General features: G+C 41.3%; 1 protein-coding gene and 1 pseudogene across 1 annotated transcript; one reads left to right on the plus strand and one right to left on the minus strand.

Annotated features, from left to right (window-relative positions):
* The first annotated feature begins 6,412 nt into the window (after positions 1-6,412).
* LOC126622304 (pentatricopeptide repeat-containing protein At3g57430, chloroplastic-like) lies at positions 6,413-8,731 on the plus strand (annotated as a pseudogene).
* Positions 8,732-8,837: 106 nt separating this feature from the next.
* LOC126622297 (MACPF domain-containing protein NSL1-like) lies at positions 8,838-12,334 on the minus strand. Its single transcript, XM_050290987.1, has 7 exons — positions 11,773-12,334; positions 11,279-11,517; positions 10,789-10,984; positions 10,556-10,636; positions 10,263-10,446; positions 10,020-10,186; positions 8,838-9,725 (listed from the first exon to the last, which is right to left on the minus strand). Exons 1-7 carry the CDS (start codon positions 12,025-12,027, stop codon positions 9,036-9,038), a joined length of 1,812 nt encoding a protein of 603 aa, XP_050146944.1. The 5' UTR covers positions 12,028-12,334; the 3' UTR covers positions 8,838-9,035.
* Positions 12,335-15,100: the final 2,766 nt, after the last annotated feature.

A 15,100-nucleotide genomic window follows, 5' to 3' on the forward strand; every position in this document is an offset into this window, starting at 1 on the left:
GCCCTACTTGGAAGAGATTGGATTCATCAAAGTTTAGCCATACCTTCTACTCTTCATCAACAAGTGGCTGTATACCACGAGGCAAGTACTGAAGGATCAAGCTTTTGGGAATTGGTAGAGGCCGAATCACGGCCGTTCCTCCCCTCAGCTAATGTTGCAGAAGCAAATTTCTACAATCCCAACGTGGGAATTTTGAAATGTTTAGGAGCTGATGAGAACGGCCGCCCTACCAAGGTGACGGCCCGAAAGCTTCTAGAACAAGGGATGCTCTTTACCAAGGAGGAGTGGGAGAGACCCTGTCTTATACCAAACTCTCTATACCATCAATGATCGAACAAAAGAAGAAAGATCAGGTCATGGCAGTCAGATCCCTGATTAAAAGACTGTTGGTGTATGGAAAGGGAAGAAGACAGGAAGAAAAGCTCTTGGATAAAGAAGAGCAGGAGTGGCAGGGGAAAGTTTCTACCAGCCAGCCTGAAAATGAGGAAGAATCTTGCACAGAGGAGTTAGATAAGGCCATTCAAATGGCCGAATGCGTCTACGATATAGACGAGCCAGACGGTCTGCCCGAGAACCCGGAGTTAGTTGAATTTTTGTGTGCAGAACCTGATAAGCCACCTCCAGAAGTCCAGGATCCATTGGAAGTTATTGATCTAGGCACAGAAGAGGATCCGAGACCAATTCAAATCAGTGGTTTATTAAGGATTGAGGATCGGGCCAAGATTATCTCTCTTTTGCAAGAATTCAAAGATTGTTTTGCTTGGCATTACACCGAGATGCCAGGATTAGACCCAGCCTTGGTGGAACATAGAATGCCCATCAAGGAAGGATATAAACCTGTCAAGCAGGCACCACGAAGGATGTCAAAGGAGATAGAAGAAAAAGTCAAAGAAGAAATTGAAAGGCTGGTGAAAGCTGGCTTTATTAGACTAGCCAAATATGTAGAGTGGCTAGCCAACATTGTACCCGTTTTAAAAGCTATAACAAAAGCAGTACGGTGTTGTGTTGATTATAGGAATATTAATAGTGCCACACCAAAGGATGAATATCCCATGCCCATGGCTGACTTATCCATAGATGTTGTAGCAAAGCATAAAGTTTTATCGTTTATGGATGGAAATGCCGGTTACAATCAAATAAAGATGGCGCCAGAGGATATTCATAAGACAGCTTTTAGATGTCCTGGTCATGTGGGGGCATATGAATATCTGGTCATGCCATTCGGGCTAAAAAATGCAGGCGCCACGTATCAAAGGGCAATGAATGCCATTTTTCATGATTTAATTGGCCAAAGCATGGAGGTGTATATCGATGACATTGTGGTGAAATCTAAGACAGAAGAGCAGCATCTCGTGGACCTCAAGCAAGCATTGATGAGGATGCGGATCCACAAGTTAAAGATGAATCCAAAGAAATGCGCTTTTGGAGTAAGAGCGGGCAATTTTTTGGGATTCTTGGTGCATCAGAGAGGTGTGGAGGTGGACAAAAATAAGTCTCGGGCAATATTAGAGTCACTTCCACCTACGAACAAAGTACAGCTTCAAAGATTGCTAGGTAAAATCAACTTCTTAAGGAGATTCATTGCCAATTTGGCGGGCAAAATCCAGCCACTAACTCCGCTACTAAGATTGAAGGATAGGGAGAATTTTGAGTGGGGGCCAACCCACCAGCAGACATTTGATAGCATCAAGGCTTACCCCACCAGTGCTGGTGCCACCTCAAAGGGGAAAGCCATTGAAACTATATATTTCTGCATCGGAAAGATCAATTGGGAGTCTACTAGCCCAGAATAATGAAGGAGGAAAAGAGCAGGCTGTGTATTACCTCAGCAGAATTCTGACCGAGGTAGAAACAAGATATTCTCCGGTGGAAAAACTGTGTTTGGCTCTATATTTTACTGCCAGCAAGCTAAGGCATTACATGCTACCTTGTCATGTGCACATTATCGCCAAAACAGATGTGATAAAGTATATGTTGTCAAGACCTATGCTAGCAGGGAGGATTGGGAAGTGGATTCTAGCATTATCAGAATTCAGTTTTCAGTACATACCCCAGAGGGCAGTCAAAGGCCAGGCAATTGCTGACTTCCTGACCGAACATCAGGAGTCTCAAAACGAGGAAATCAATATCCCGGGAAGTTTAGAAGTTGCTAATGTATGGATCCCACCAAGAAGTGATGTTTCGGGCAAAGAAGATTGGATCCAGCAAGAGATAAGGAGAGTAGCAGGTCTTTGGATTACACCTTGGAAGCTATATTTCGATGGATCCTACACTCAGAAGGCAGCAGGAGCTGGAATTGTGATTATAAACCCTCAAGGGGTTTATCATTACTATTCCTTCCTACTTGATTATCAAGAAAATACCAATAATCGGGCGGAGTATGAGGCATTGATTATCGGCCTGGAAATCCTGATGGACTTGGGGGCAACTGAAGTAGAGATCTTTGGTGATTCAGAGTTAGTGATAAATCAACTAAATGGCGAGTTCAAATGCAGACATATCACTATGGCAGGGTACTATATGGCAGCAACACAACTGCTAAGTTTGTGGGAGTCTGAGATATCAGTCAATCACATTCCTAGGGGATCTAACTTGGCAGCCAATGAAATGGCGCAACTAGCTTCAGGAGTGCCAACGCAAGAAATGAGGTATGGTGTTGATGTTGAGATCCAAACAAGAAACCTTCCCTCTATCTTAGATCGGAGGTTCAGTCTGGATGTAATGGTTCTAGAGACCGAGGTGGAAGATTGGAGGACACCTATTACTCAGTATCTGAAAGATCCTTCTTCACCCACAAGTAAGAAGAACAGGCAGCAAGCAACCAAGTATGTCTTGTGGACAAAAAATCTGTTGAGAAAGACCCCAGATGGGTTGCTATTAAAATGCTTAGGCCTAGAGGAATCCATGAGAGTAATGGCCGAAGTACATGAGGGAATATGTGGAGCACATCAAGCGGGAACAAAGATGAGATGGCTACTCAGAAGGTATGGTTATTTCTGGCCCGACATGGAAAAAGATTGTAAGTCATATGCCCGCGGATGTGAAGAATGTCAGAGACATGGACCTCTCCAGCACGTACCATCAGTACCTCTCAATCCAGTGGTCAAGCCTTGGCCGTTCCGAGGATGGGCAATGGACTTCATCGGGCAGATTTATCCGGCCTCTAGTAAGGGACATACTTTCATAATTGTGGCAACGGATTACTTCACTAAATGGGTAGAAGCATCGGCAGTAAAATCCATAACTTCAGCCGTGGTCAAGAATTTTATTGAGACCAAGATCCTGCACAGGTATGGGGTGCCTGAAACTATAGTAACGGATCGTGGGCCATCTTTTATTTCAAAGGAGGTTGAAGAGTTTGCAAGCAAGTACAAAATAAAGATGATCCAATCCAGTCCATACTACCCTCAGTCAAATGGGCAAGCAGAGGCTAGCAACAAGATCTTGGTCAACATTATTAAAAGGATGGTGATTGATAGTCCAGAAAGGTGGCATGAGATGCTAGGGAACACGTTGTGGGCATACCGGACTTCTAAAAGAGCGGGGACAGGCACGACTCCTTATGCCTTGACTTTCGGGCAAGATGCAGTGCTTCCTATGGAAATCAACGTCAGTTCCGTAAGAATTCAAAACCAATTTGGGTTGCATAGTGCAGAATATATCGAAGCCATGTGTCAAGGTATTGAAGATCTGGATGCAGCCCGAATTGAAGCCTTGAACCAGATTCAAGAAGGAAAGATTGCTGTTGCCCGAGCTTATAACAAAAGGGCGAAGTTAAAGTCTTTCAAGGAAGGAGATTTAGCGTGGAAAACGGTCTTCCCGCTAGGCGCTCAGCTGCGTGGCTTCGGGAAATGGAGCCCGACATGGGAAGGTCCTTTTATTATTAGTCGGGTTTTGAACAAAGGAGGATATTATCTAGCAGACCTCGAAGGCAATGAGCAGAAACACCCTATTAATGCAAAATTCTTGAAGAAATATTGTCCTACATTATGGGATGTTAGGGATTGTTATATCGAAGAGGGAGCAGATTGGGACGGACCTTAGAAATTCACATACGGTATTTTGTTCATCCAAACATTTAAAGAAGGCAGAGATGCATAAATAGATAAAAATACTTATTTCATGTCGACAAATTGATGAGATTACAAGATACCAAATCTTATGTATTACATTTGATCCTCTCTGAAAGTGTTGGTGTCTTCAACTGGTTTCCCGCTATCTTCTTGGTTGAACCCAATCAGGTGATCGGGTTGTGCGGCCAACATGAGCTTGGTAGAGGACCCTCCCACAAGATTTTCACCATGTATGATGATGAAGCCCGACTTATCACCACAAGTTGTGGGAAGATCAGTCATCAAGAGGAGACCTCCTGACCAAGGGTGTTGGAGGTAGATGGGTGATCGACCAAAGGTGTTGAAGGTAGCAATCATCAGGTGAAAACTTTCTTTTTTCTCACGAAAGGGGAGTTTCAGGAAACTCCACTCAAAACCTGAGGAACCCATTTCTCAGTGAGGAGACGGAAGGATTCAAGGTGGATGAAGGGTGAAGACCAAAATGAAGAAGAGGTGATGATTTGAAAAGGGTTTCCAAAGCCAGAATTTATAGAGAACCAAAAGGCAGTTTAAAGGTCGCAAGAAGCTCAAAGGGCACGCATGCTGTTATTCAATTAATGTTGGCGCTTGGGATCCCAACCTTAACATCAATTGAAGGGGGCACTGTTTGGGATAAAATCTGAACTTTGGGCCAGAGAGAAAGTCGGCCCAAACCCAAAGCCCAGAGGAAAACTTAGGAGGCAGGAAAGAGGCTTTCGGCTGGGCACAAGTTACAAAGGCCACCTGCTTACCTGCTCAAAGACCACAGGGGGTAGGTTATTCAGTCACTACACAGCCCAATAAAGTACTTTATTGGTGGCATTCATGTAAAAAAGCTAGTGAGTCATCACCAAACCGCATTCGGGCAACCGCTATTGCTACAGGAACCCAAGCTGAAGTCGTCTATAAAAGGAGGAAGAGAAGACAGAATTAAGGACACTCAAACAAACAAACAAAAGCCAAAACTCTACTCAAGCCAGATTTGCCTTCAACGAAGCTGTAGTCAGCACAAGCATTCATCCCATTCGGGATAAACCTTCCCAAACCCCTGTAATAGCTCTGCTACCTTGTTCATGGTGGTATCGATTCATTTTGTATCCTCTTCTCCCCTGTCAACCCCTCTAAAAGCTTTCAGACCTCTGACAGAGCCACAAAGATAGATTTTGTAAGAAGTTCAGCCTTGGCCGATAAGGTTCAAACTTACCCGACTATCTTTGCTCTGTCTTTGTCTTTTCTTTCTTTTAAAAGCACAATAACATGTTATATATTCCCAGTTATATACAAGTTATTTCTAGCAAAGTCATAATGAAAATGAGTCTTCAGCACTTGGATCCGATCTGAATCGTGTCAGAGTTCAAATCAGATCTAAGTCTTAAGCCCGGCGGGCGTGTAATTTAAAGATCAGTTTAAAAGTCCTTGGCCTCAAGGCATAAAAAAGAACTCTATGTGGACTCAACCCATCCACGACAATCCTTGATAAACGAGAAGTCCGAAGTTACTTGGGGCGCAAGTAATCAATCTATTTCTCCGTTTTGTTGCTATTATATCTTGATTCGTAGAAAAGGCTTAAGCAGGGAGTGAATTCTGATAGAAAGCCTCAAGGCCTACACCTAAGGCCCCACGAAGGCATCTATTTAGCTTCATTTCATGTTGTGGTCTAGTTGGTCCGAGTATAAGGATTAACTCTGATGGGAAGCCTCAAGGCCTATACCTAAGGCCCTACAAAGGCACTCATTTGGGTTCGTCCTACCTCTTGGATTCAGATAATCAAAAGTATAATAGTGATAAGACTCTGGCAACCATAAAAGACCAAATATGATACATCCAAGCGCTGGTTTAGTATGACAGGAAGCCTCAAGGCCTATACCTAAGGCCTCACAAAGGCACATGTTATATCTAACTTGGTTTCTCGGGCGTATACATATTCAATCAAAGCTTAACACCCATTCAACATCTGCCATACTGAAGATGGCAGTGGCACGCCTGAGCACGACAAAGTTAATCTTGATTGTGAGCCTTAAGGCCTACATCTAAGGCCCCACAAATGCACCTTTTCAAATTAACTCTGTCCTTCTCTTTCAGAACTGTCCGACGAGCCTTGCCCGAAGTGTGTCTTGCCCGACCAAGATCTGCCCGACAAAGGCTTGCCCGACCAAGATCTGCCCGACAAAGGCTTGCCCGACCAAGATCTGCCCGACAAAGGCTTGCCCGAGCGAGCCCGAGAAGAAAGCAGAAGTACGACAGATACCCTCAACCGACGCCATTCTCCCAGGGGAGCTGTGTGCTCGTCCGCCAGGAGATTCCTGCGACGAACACGCTGTTTACAGGGTTTGAGTTTGATGAGTTTGTTGCAAATACTTTGGTTGTAATGTATGCGAAATGCAGGGAGTTTGGGGATTCTAGGAGGCTGTTTGATGCCATTCCAGAACGGAATGTTGTTTCGTGGAGTGCATTGTTTTCTTGTTATGTGCGGAGTGATTTTCATGGAGAATCAATGGATTTGTTTCAGGAAATGATTCTAAGTGGAGTAAGACCTAACGAGTACAGTCTATCTAGAAGAATAAACGCATGCACTGGGCTCGGGGATGGAAGTCACGGAAGGAAAATTCATGGGTATATGGTACGAATCCGACTCATTCTCAGCAAATGCGCTTGTTGACATATATGCATAAGTCAAAAGTCTTGAAGATGCAGCAACAGTTTTTGAGAAAATCGCACAGCCTGATATTGTTTCCTGGAATGCTGTTATTGCTGGCTGTGTTCTTCACGAGTACCATGATCGGGCTCTAAAATTTTTTAGGCAAATGAAAGGATCAGGAATCCGTCCAAATATGTTCACATTGTCGAGCGCACTTAAAGCCTGTGCTGGACTGGGGTCCAAGAAATTGGGTAGGCAGTTACACTCTTTCTTGATAAAGATGGATACGGAAGATATGTATTGCAAGTGTGAGATGATGAAGGGTTCTTTTTGATATGGTGCCGAAGAAGGACATGATTGCATGGAATGCTGTGATCTCGGGACATTCGCAGAATGGGGAAGATATAGAAGCCGTATCCCTCTTTTCTGAAATGTACAAGGAGGGAGGAGAATTTAACCAGACTACCTTATCTACAGTCCTCAAAGCCACGGCGAGCGTGCAGGCCATTGATGTTTGTGAACAAGTTCATTCACTTTCTATCAAAACAGGTTTTGAGTCTGATATGTATGTTATAAATAGCCTTCTTGATACATATGGAAAATGCGGCAGAGTAGAAGACGCGGCAAGAATTTTTAAAGAATGCCCAATTGAGGATGTGGTGGCTTTGACATCGATGATCACAGCCTATTCGCAATATGAACAAGGAGAAGAAGCTCTAAAACTCTACTTGCAAATGCTGGAGAGGGAAAACAAATCTGATTCATTTGTATGCAGCTCTCTTCTGAATGCTTGTGCAAATTTGTCTGCATAAGAGCAAGGGAAACAGATCCACGTTCACATTCTCAAGTTTGGATTCATGTCCGATCCTTTTGTGGGGAACTCTCTTGTTAACATGTATGCAAAATGTGGAAGCATAGAAGATGAGGATCGTACTTTCACTGAGGTACCTGAGAGAGGGATAGTTTCATGGTCTGCAATGATTGGAGGACTCGCTCAACACGGGCATGGAAGAGAGGCCCTCAACTTATTCACTCAGATGCTCGAGGATGGTGTTTCCCCCAATCACATTACTTTAGTAATGGTGTTTCCCCCAATCACATTACTTTAGTAAGTGTCCTCTGTGCCTGCAATCACGCAGGTTTGGTAATGGAAGCCAAAAAGTATTTCGAGTCCATGACAGAGTTGTTTGAAGTTGTGCCGAGGCAAGAGCATTATGCTTGCATGATTGATCTCCTTAGCAGAGCAGGGAAGATAAATGAGGCAACGGAGCTTGTCAACACAATGCCATTTCAAGCGAACACATCTGTTTGGGGGGCACTTCTTGGTGCTGCGAGAATCCATAAAAATGTTGAGCTTGGCCAGTGCGCTGCTGAAATGCTCTTAGTTCTTGAGCCCGAGAAATCTGGTACTCACGTACTTCTTGCAAACATTTGCACATCAGCCGGCATGTGGGGTAATGTGGCGAAAATGAGGAAACTTATGAAAGATGGCCAGGTAAAGAAGGAACCTGGGATGAGTTGGATTGAGGTCAGAGACCAGGTACACACATTTATAGTAGGAGATAGAAGCCATTCAAGAAGCGATGAAGTTTATGCGAAACTCGATGAACTTTTCAACCTACTGTACAAAGCCGGCTATGTTCCAATGGTGGAGATGGACCTCCATGACGTGGAACAAGGCGAAAAGCAGCAGCTTCTGCGCTACCACAGCGAGAAGCTTACAGTGGCTTTCGCGTTGATTGCCACTCGGCCGGGAGCTCCCATCAGGGTGAAGAAGAATCTAAGAGTACGTGTGGACTGCCATACAGCACTAAAGTTCATCTGTAAGATTGTTTCGAGGGAGATTATTGTGAGGGACGTCAACAGATTCCATCATTTCAAAGATGGCTCATGCTCTTGTGGGGATTATTGGTGATTTTTGTGGAATTATGTTACAATTTTGTATGCCTATTAAAGTGTAATTTTTAATAAATTAATTGATATTATTTTTTATTTGAAAAAAGGAGTTTATTCTTAAAAACCTTAAAACTAAAACATTCAACAGTGGCGTCACTATGACAGTATCACAAATCAGATGTCGGTAAATTTTTGTCGTACGGTAGCCATGATGGAGGAAAAATAGTTGTTTAATTCTCACAAAAGAATCACATTGGCAAATCAGTTTGGATTTGAACCATATGGAATCAAGTTCCAAATCTATTTTTTTTTTTGAATCTAGTGAAGTTCCAAATCAATTTTAAGAATGGACAATGTACAAGGTATAACATTTACAACAAAAGTATGTGTTTCTTCCCTCTTTTGGTTTCTTACAACATCATAGAATCCTCTGACATTATTGTCAATAACGAATACTTCACTTTCACTGAGATTCGCCCACCCTCTACACAGAGCTTGGCGCCGGTGACCACCCAATATCCTGGCGAGTCCTCGGGACCTCTTAACATTTCATTGGTATCTACAAACGTCGCCATTTTCGGTGCCTTGCTTGGTAAAGGTGGCCCTGTGGGGTAAACTGCTGAATTCAAATCCACTTTTTTGGGCGTCACAGGCGGATTCAATGCAGTACTGAACCTTGTGCTCATCAAGGTCGAGATGAATCCTGATTTTCGAGAAGAGCTTGATGGTCCTTCCCACTCTGACCTTCGGAGTTTTGCAGACGCCACTGTTGAAAATCCTAGCCTCAGGAACAAAACTTTCCTCATTCCGACAGACTTGGCTTCAAACCAGGCCTTTGTCACAATTGAAGCCGAATCATCAATACAGGCCCCATTGTACTGTACTGGGGCAGTGCATACATGTGAAAATATGCTCCACTTGACAGGTTCAAAGTAGCCTCGTTCCTCTGGCTCGTCAATGGGATCATAACTGTGATCATCTGAGAGTTGGAGAGTACTGGGAAGAGTAGAAAGGTGCTGGAGATGGATTGCCAGATGGTCACTTTTCTTACCTTCAAGATACAAACGCATTCCTGTCACCGGTCGATTTCCAGTATCAACCTGAAAATTGTAAAATTAGAAACCACAATCCAAGGGCGATAGCATGAGTAATAGGATCAATGAAAATGTGAACAATTTTCCAGCACATTTCAACTCATTTCATGTTTTGCGAATCGAGGTAAAGAATAGTGCATCTTTCAACTCATCGACACAACAATTTTCCAGTTTTAAGAATTTCTTAAAGAGTTCATCGCTTGATAAAACATATAAAATTGAAAGTCTTCAAAGAACAAGGAATTCCCAACATGCTATCAGCAGCTACTTTGTCAATATTTTACATCACAAGATATTTACCTTCATAGTGTTAACATATAGCTTTGGGCCCATAAAGGTGAACTGAAGTGATGGGGATACTTGTTTTCTGTGCCTGAGACCGAGAGGGAGATCGCCATACACTGGAGCCCATTGACGTGGTAACTGAAATTCCAAAAATTGATGGAGTTCCTCTATTGGCGGTTTGTCTGCAAGGTTTACCATAGAAACATGAGTGTTTTCAAACTTTTTATGGGAAAATAATTTAGCTACTGGGATACGTACATCTAAGGTAGAGATTCACTGCATGACTTAGAAATCCAATTCCTTGGACGCCACCCAACAGAGAGGTTAGGGGCACGAAGGACATCAATACGACATCAGGTGACTCTGATACGGTTGAAAGCCACTTGTTATGACTTTGACTAATATCAACACCTCCCCTTCGAACACAAACAGTAACTGTACCCTGCATTAATTGAAAAATATAGATATCTTCATCCATCCAATGCAGGTTGATTGTTTCACATTCAATGAATTTGTGAAACAAGTGTTAAAATGGACACCAAAGGGCTTACATCATTCCTTTGTGTGATGATAGGTCGCCTTATTGAGGGTGCATACATTCTACGAACATCCCAGTGCATAGAATCGTCATCCTGAAACAACGAACATAAACATTAAAATTAAAATAAGTCACTTCATCAATGTCCACAACTTCCACTTTCATAATTACGTATCAAGATAAAACAGAAGCGCATAAGATTCTAAGAAAAAGAGGCAAGGTTATACAATTCAAAATTCTGCTTACCTTCGTTTTTCCTGATAAATCATTGGACTCCGATCCAGTTCCATCCTCAGAAAACCTCTCGTCAGCTAATTGCTTTAACAATTCCTGCACTTCTGTGGGATGAAGATTTGAATTTTGCAACTGCTTTATGTGAACTACATCCTTTCCACCCATCCTCACCCCTACAACAATATGAGTACCGTATTTTTCAATGAACCTGGAATTCAAATTCTTAAACATCAGCGCAGTGGCACAGAACTGTTGTACAAACCTTAGCTGGAAAATCTACATAAATAACCGTCCGGCAAGGGGAACGATATACATTCTGCTTTTACACCTCTATGTTATCGTAATTTGTATATAGTTTCAAGTGCCTAACTCAACAAAAACTTTTATGTGCATTCAACAATGGAAGAATATGTGAAAGAGCATTAACACGCAAAAATTCAGCAGAAGCCATCAATAAAGGTATTGGAGAATTGAGCTATCCGATAAAGAAATGAAATCTTACGCAGCAAGGGCAGCAGGGTCCCATGTAGAAGGCACTTCCTGTCTCACATGCTCGGATAGCTTTACATGGGATCTCGCTAGCTCAATGTTATACAGAGTTATCAACCAACCATCACAAGCAAGAGCTTTTACGGGAGCTGCATCCTTCTGCCAGCAGCCAGTGAATCCAAACATAGCATTAAACAGACCAGACGGAATTTTGCCCGTTAGAGACAGTTCCTTGTTGCATTGCTCTGACATCTGGGAATACAAACAAAGCAGAGATTGTTAGCAGAAAACAAAGCCTTTGGCTGTCTCGTTTTGTGCCTCCCATACCTCTTATTCTGCTTCTGGTTTCGTGTTGAATGAAATTCTACCGTCGCTACTATAAAAATTTAAAAAATCGATCTTCTCCAATTCTTCATCACCAACCACAATCAAAACCCAGAAACCATTTCGCGCCAAAAAAACGAAAAGCAGACGAATTTCCTTTCCCAAGAAAGGAAAAAACAGTACCTGATTAAACGAAACGACGTCGGAGCGCAACCTGGTGCGTTCGCCTTTATCGCACCTGATGGAGGTGGAGACGCCGCGCACGACGGGCCCGCCAGGGACGACGAGGTCGCGGGTCCGGGTCGGGTCAAGGTCGACGAGTATGGGCTTGCACGCGGTGAGCCGGATGTCGTTGCAGAGATCGTACCCGGACCCGATCACCGCGACGGCCTTCTGGGCGGCGGATTGGGGGTCGGAGCGAGGCGCATTGAGAGCCATCGATTTGGGAGCAAACCCAATCGGGCGGCGAATAAGTGGGTGGATACAGGGATCGAGGTTTGGGGAGTGTTGAAGGGTTCTGATAGGTTGAGGCGACGACCCATTGGAGTCTCCGGTTTTGAGGTTTCAACGATGTGAGAGAAAGAGACTCAGACAAAGTTGATTTCTTTGTTTAATTTAATTAAAAAATTAAAACAAATTAACAACTAATTAATCAAAAAAGTTTGAATATTTGCATTGATTGCTGAAAGCGACTCTCCGCCTTGGATGGGTTTTGCGGAGGAGGCCTGGATTTTTGAATCGGGAGGACTCCGCCGGAAAGACGCAAGTGGGAACGTAGATATTTTGTAGGCGGCTGGGGTTGGCGGCTTCTTCCTCTTCATTTCGCGTCGCACCACGCGTCGACGTCTCTGCTTTCATGCATTGTTGTTTTACCTTTTTGTCCTTGGGTATTCCCTACGGCGTCGACCGAGAAAAATGAGTTGCTTGTATACTGAATTGGGCTGGACTTCTAAGTACTAAACCCAGTGTTGATTACTCATCCTTTCTACTAGGTTTCCATTTTTACATGACAAAATATAAGTATTGAATTCGGAATTTCGAGTGTAAGAGTGAATACATAATTACGAAATTTTCACATATTGCTGACTAATTTATATTTGATGCTACAACTCAGAGCCGTCTCTAAGATATCGGGAGCCCTGGGTGCGAAATTTATAAAATGGCCCCGTCTGAAAATAGATTGCCAAAAAAAAAAAAAAAACAATGTATGGACGTTAGAAAACAATAATTAAATCAAAACAAACTTTATGAATCAACATTGTAAATTTACAAACATTAAATAATAAGTAAATTGAGCTACAGACATAACTTTCACTAAATAATCAAAATTAATCCAATCTTAAACAACCAAACAAGAATATATATATATATATATATATATATATATATATATATATAGCATTGTTATATAATAAATTTGAAAAAACAATAATTTTTTACGATATTGCTATTGGCACTCTAAAATTTGGGAAATTTGGAAAAATAACCAAATTTTAGACCCCATATAGAATTATAGCCACCATATTAATTTTATGATAATTATAACCAAAACTTGAAGTAAAAGTACTAATATACCCTTAATATTAAGGTTTCTCACAACAACCAAAACAAACCTTTAAACTATCCTAAAATGAGAAATTAATCTTCATCACTTTTTTGTTTTCACTATTCACTTTGCATATGCAATTTCGTATTCTTTCTTCATCCACTGGAAAAATATATTGGAATGTATGCAATTTAGTCAGTGAAACACTAAATCGAAGTATCTAATTACAAAAATAATAATTAGCTATGGAATTAGTACATTCTGAAGAACATTCTCATAGGTTGTCTTGCTAATTAAAGAGAAAGTTAATTCAGTGGCCTCAATCTGCAGTAATCCTCAACATTTTAAGGTAGTTTAAAGGTTGTGTTGTGGTTGTTATAAGAAACCCTAGTATTAAGGGTATATTAATACTTTTACATCAAGTTTTGGTTATAATTATCATAAAATTAAAATAGTGGTTATAATTCTATATGAGATCTAAAATTTGGTTATTTTTCCAAATTTCCCCTAAATTTTTCGTTGTGCATTCTAATATTTTAAAGTGCTAATGGTAATAGACGTAATTTTTTAAATGTATAACATTATTATATATAAATTTTAGATGGCAAGATTATTTGAAGCCATTTTAAATTTGAAGTTCAGTGGGATTGCATCTTTCGCTCCATCAAAAGAGAAATTTTTTAGTTGTGACAGGAATACGGGTGGTACACCACTTGTTTTTATGTAAGTAGTGGAAAATTTTATTTTTTAAGTTATTAACTTTTTAACACATATATCTCATCATTTATATAACGACATATGATGTACCATCATGTGTGACGGTCACACTGAAAAATCTCTTCACCCAAAACCGCCTCTGTATAACTATTCTACTACCCTTCCCTTCCTTTTTTCCCTTGAAGAGATAAAGATTAAAAAATAAGTATCAATTAGGGTGACATTTTCATATGGTTGTTAATTACCAATTTACTATTGCCCTTTGCCAACCACACACTACTAAAGAAAGAGTCAAAAGTCAATGGTCTACCTTATTTTCTCGAGGAATCAATGTATGGTCTTTATGTGTTGTGATATTTATTTTAGAGTAAATGGCAGCACCAACATACTGGTCACAACTTTTTACCTGCTTTCCCAATCCCACTTTTGAGAAATGTTTAAAAGATAACTCCGTTGAAAGCGAGATTTTTTATGAAGTCTTTGCACTCATGTTTTTAACATAATAAATATTTTGTTAAGATTGCAACTTTGCTCACCCCATCATTTTTTATTCGCGTTTTATGAAACCCTTGTTTATTTCATTAAACAAGATTTGGTTAAGGATTGTCCAATTTTAATTGCAGGGTTTCTCTGAATTTGAAAATCTCACCTGATAGGTTCCCATACCAAAGTTCAATCCAATTAAGTCTGTAGAGTCTGCCAATTTTGTCATATCCTTTTTTTAAGAGGGGTGATGCTCGCCCTGATTGATTGTCATTAGATTACCTTGATTTAGTTAGTTTAAGATATGAATCTCAAAATTCAAACCAATATAACGACAATCAAATGAGAAAGGAACATCACCCTCACTGTCACTGCAGAGGGTGAAAAAAAAAATGCTAACTCGTCATTAACTCGTTGATTATAACTAATCCCACCATTACCTCACACATTTTTGTTGTTAAACATGTTTTGAACGAGGTTAGCATTTGACCAAGCAAAGAAAATCAAGGGGGGAAGGTACTAGAAAGTCCAAAGTCCAAACTAGGCTAGGCTCCAAGGGCACATAATTAACACATTGAAAAATCCATGGAGCAATTTAGTCAAGACTCCCACATACTATATTTACTTGCTTTCACGCTCACATTTCACACTTGACAACCCCTTTCCACTTAAATTATTTGTCTGCTTTTTTGTGTGACATTCATCTCTTTTGCCCTCAAAACCAAAAACCAACCTCCCCTAGCCGCCACCACCACCGCATGTCAT

Source organism: Malus sylvestris, chromosome 5 (assembly GCF_916048215.2).
Source record: "Malus sylvestris chromosome 5, drMalSylv7.2, whole genome shotgun sequence".
Classification (NCBI taxonomy): Eukaryota; Viridiplantae; Streptophyta; class Magnoliopsida; order Rosales; family Rosaceae; genus Malus; species Malus sylvestris.

Coding starts and splice junctions, on each gene's coding strand:
- LOC126622297 (XM_050290987.1), bottom strand. CDS start 12,027: ATGGCTCTCAATGCGCCTCGCTCCGACCCCCAATCCGCCGCCCAGAAG. Junction 11,518..11,772: donor ACGTCGTTTCGTTTAATCAG/GTACTGTTTTTT, acceptor TTGTATTCCCAG/ATGTCAGAGCAATGCAACAA. Junction 10,447..10,555: donor TCATCACACAAAGGAATGAT/GTAAGCCCTTTG, acceptor CAATTAATGCAG/GGTACAGTTACTGTTTGTGT.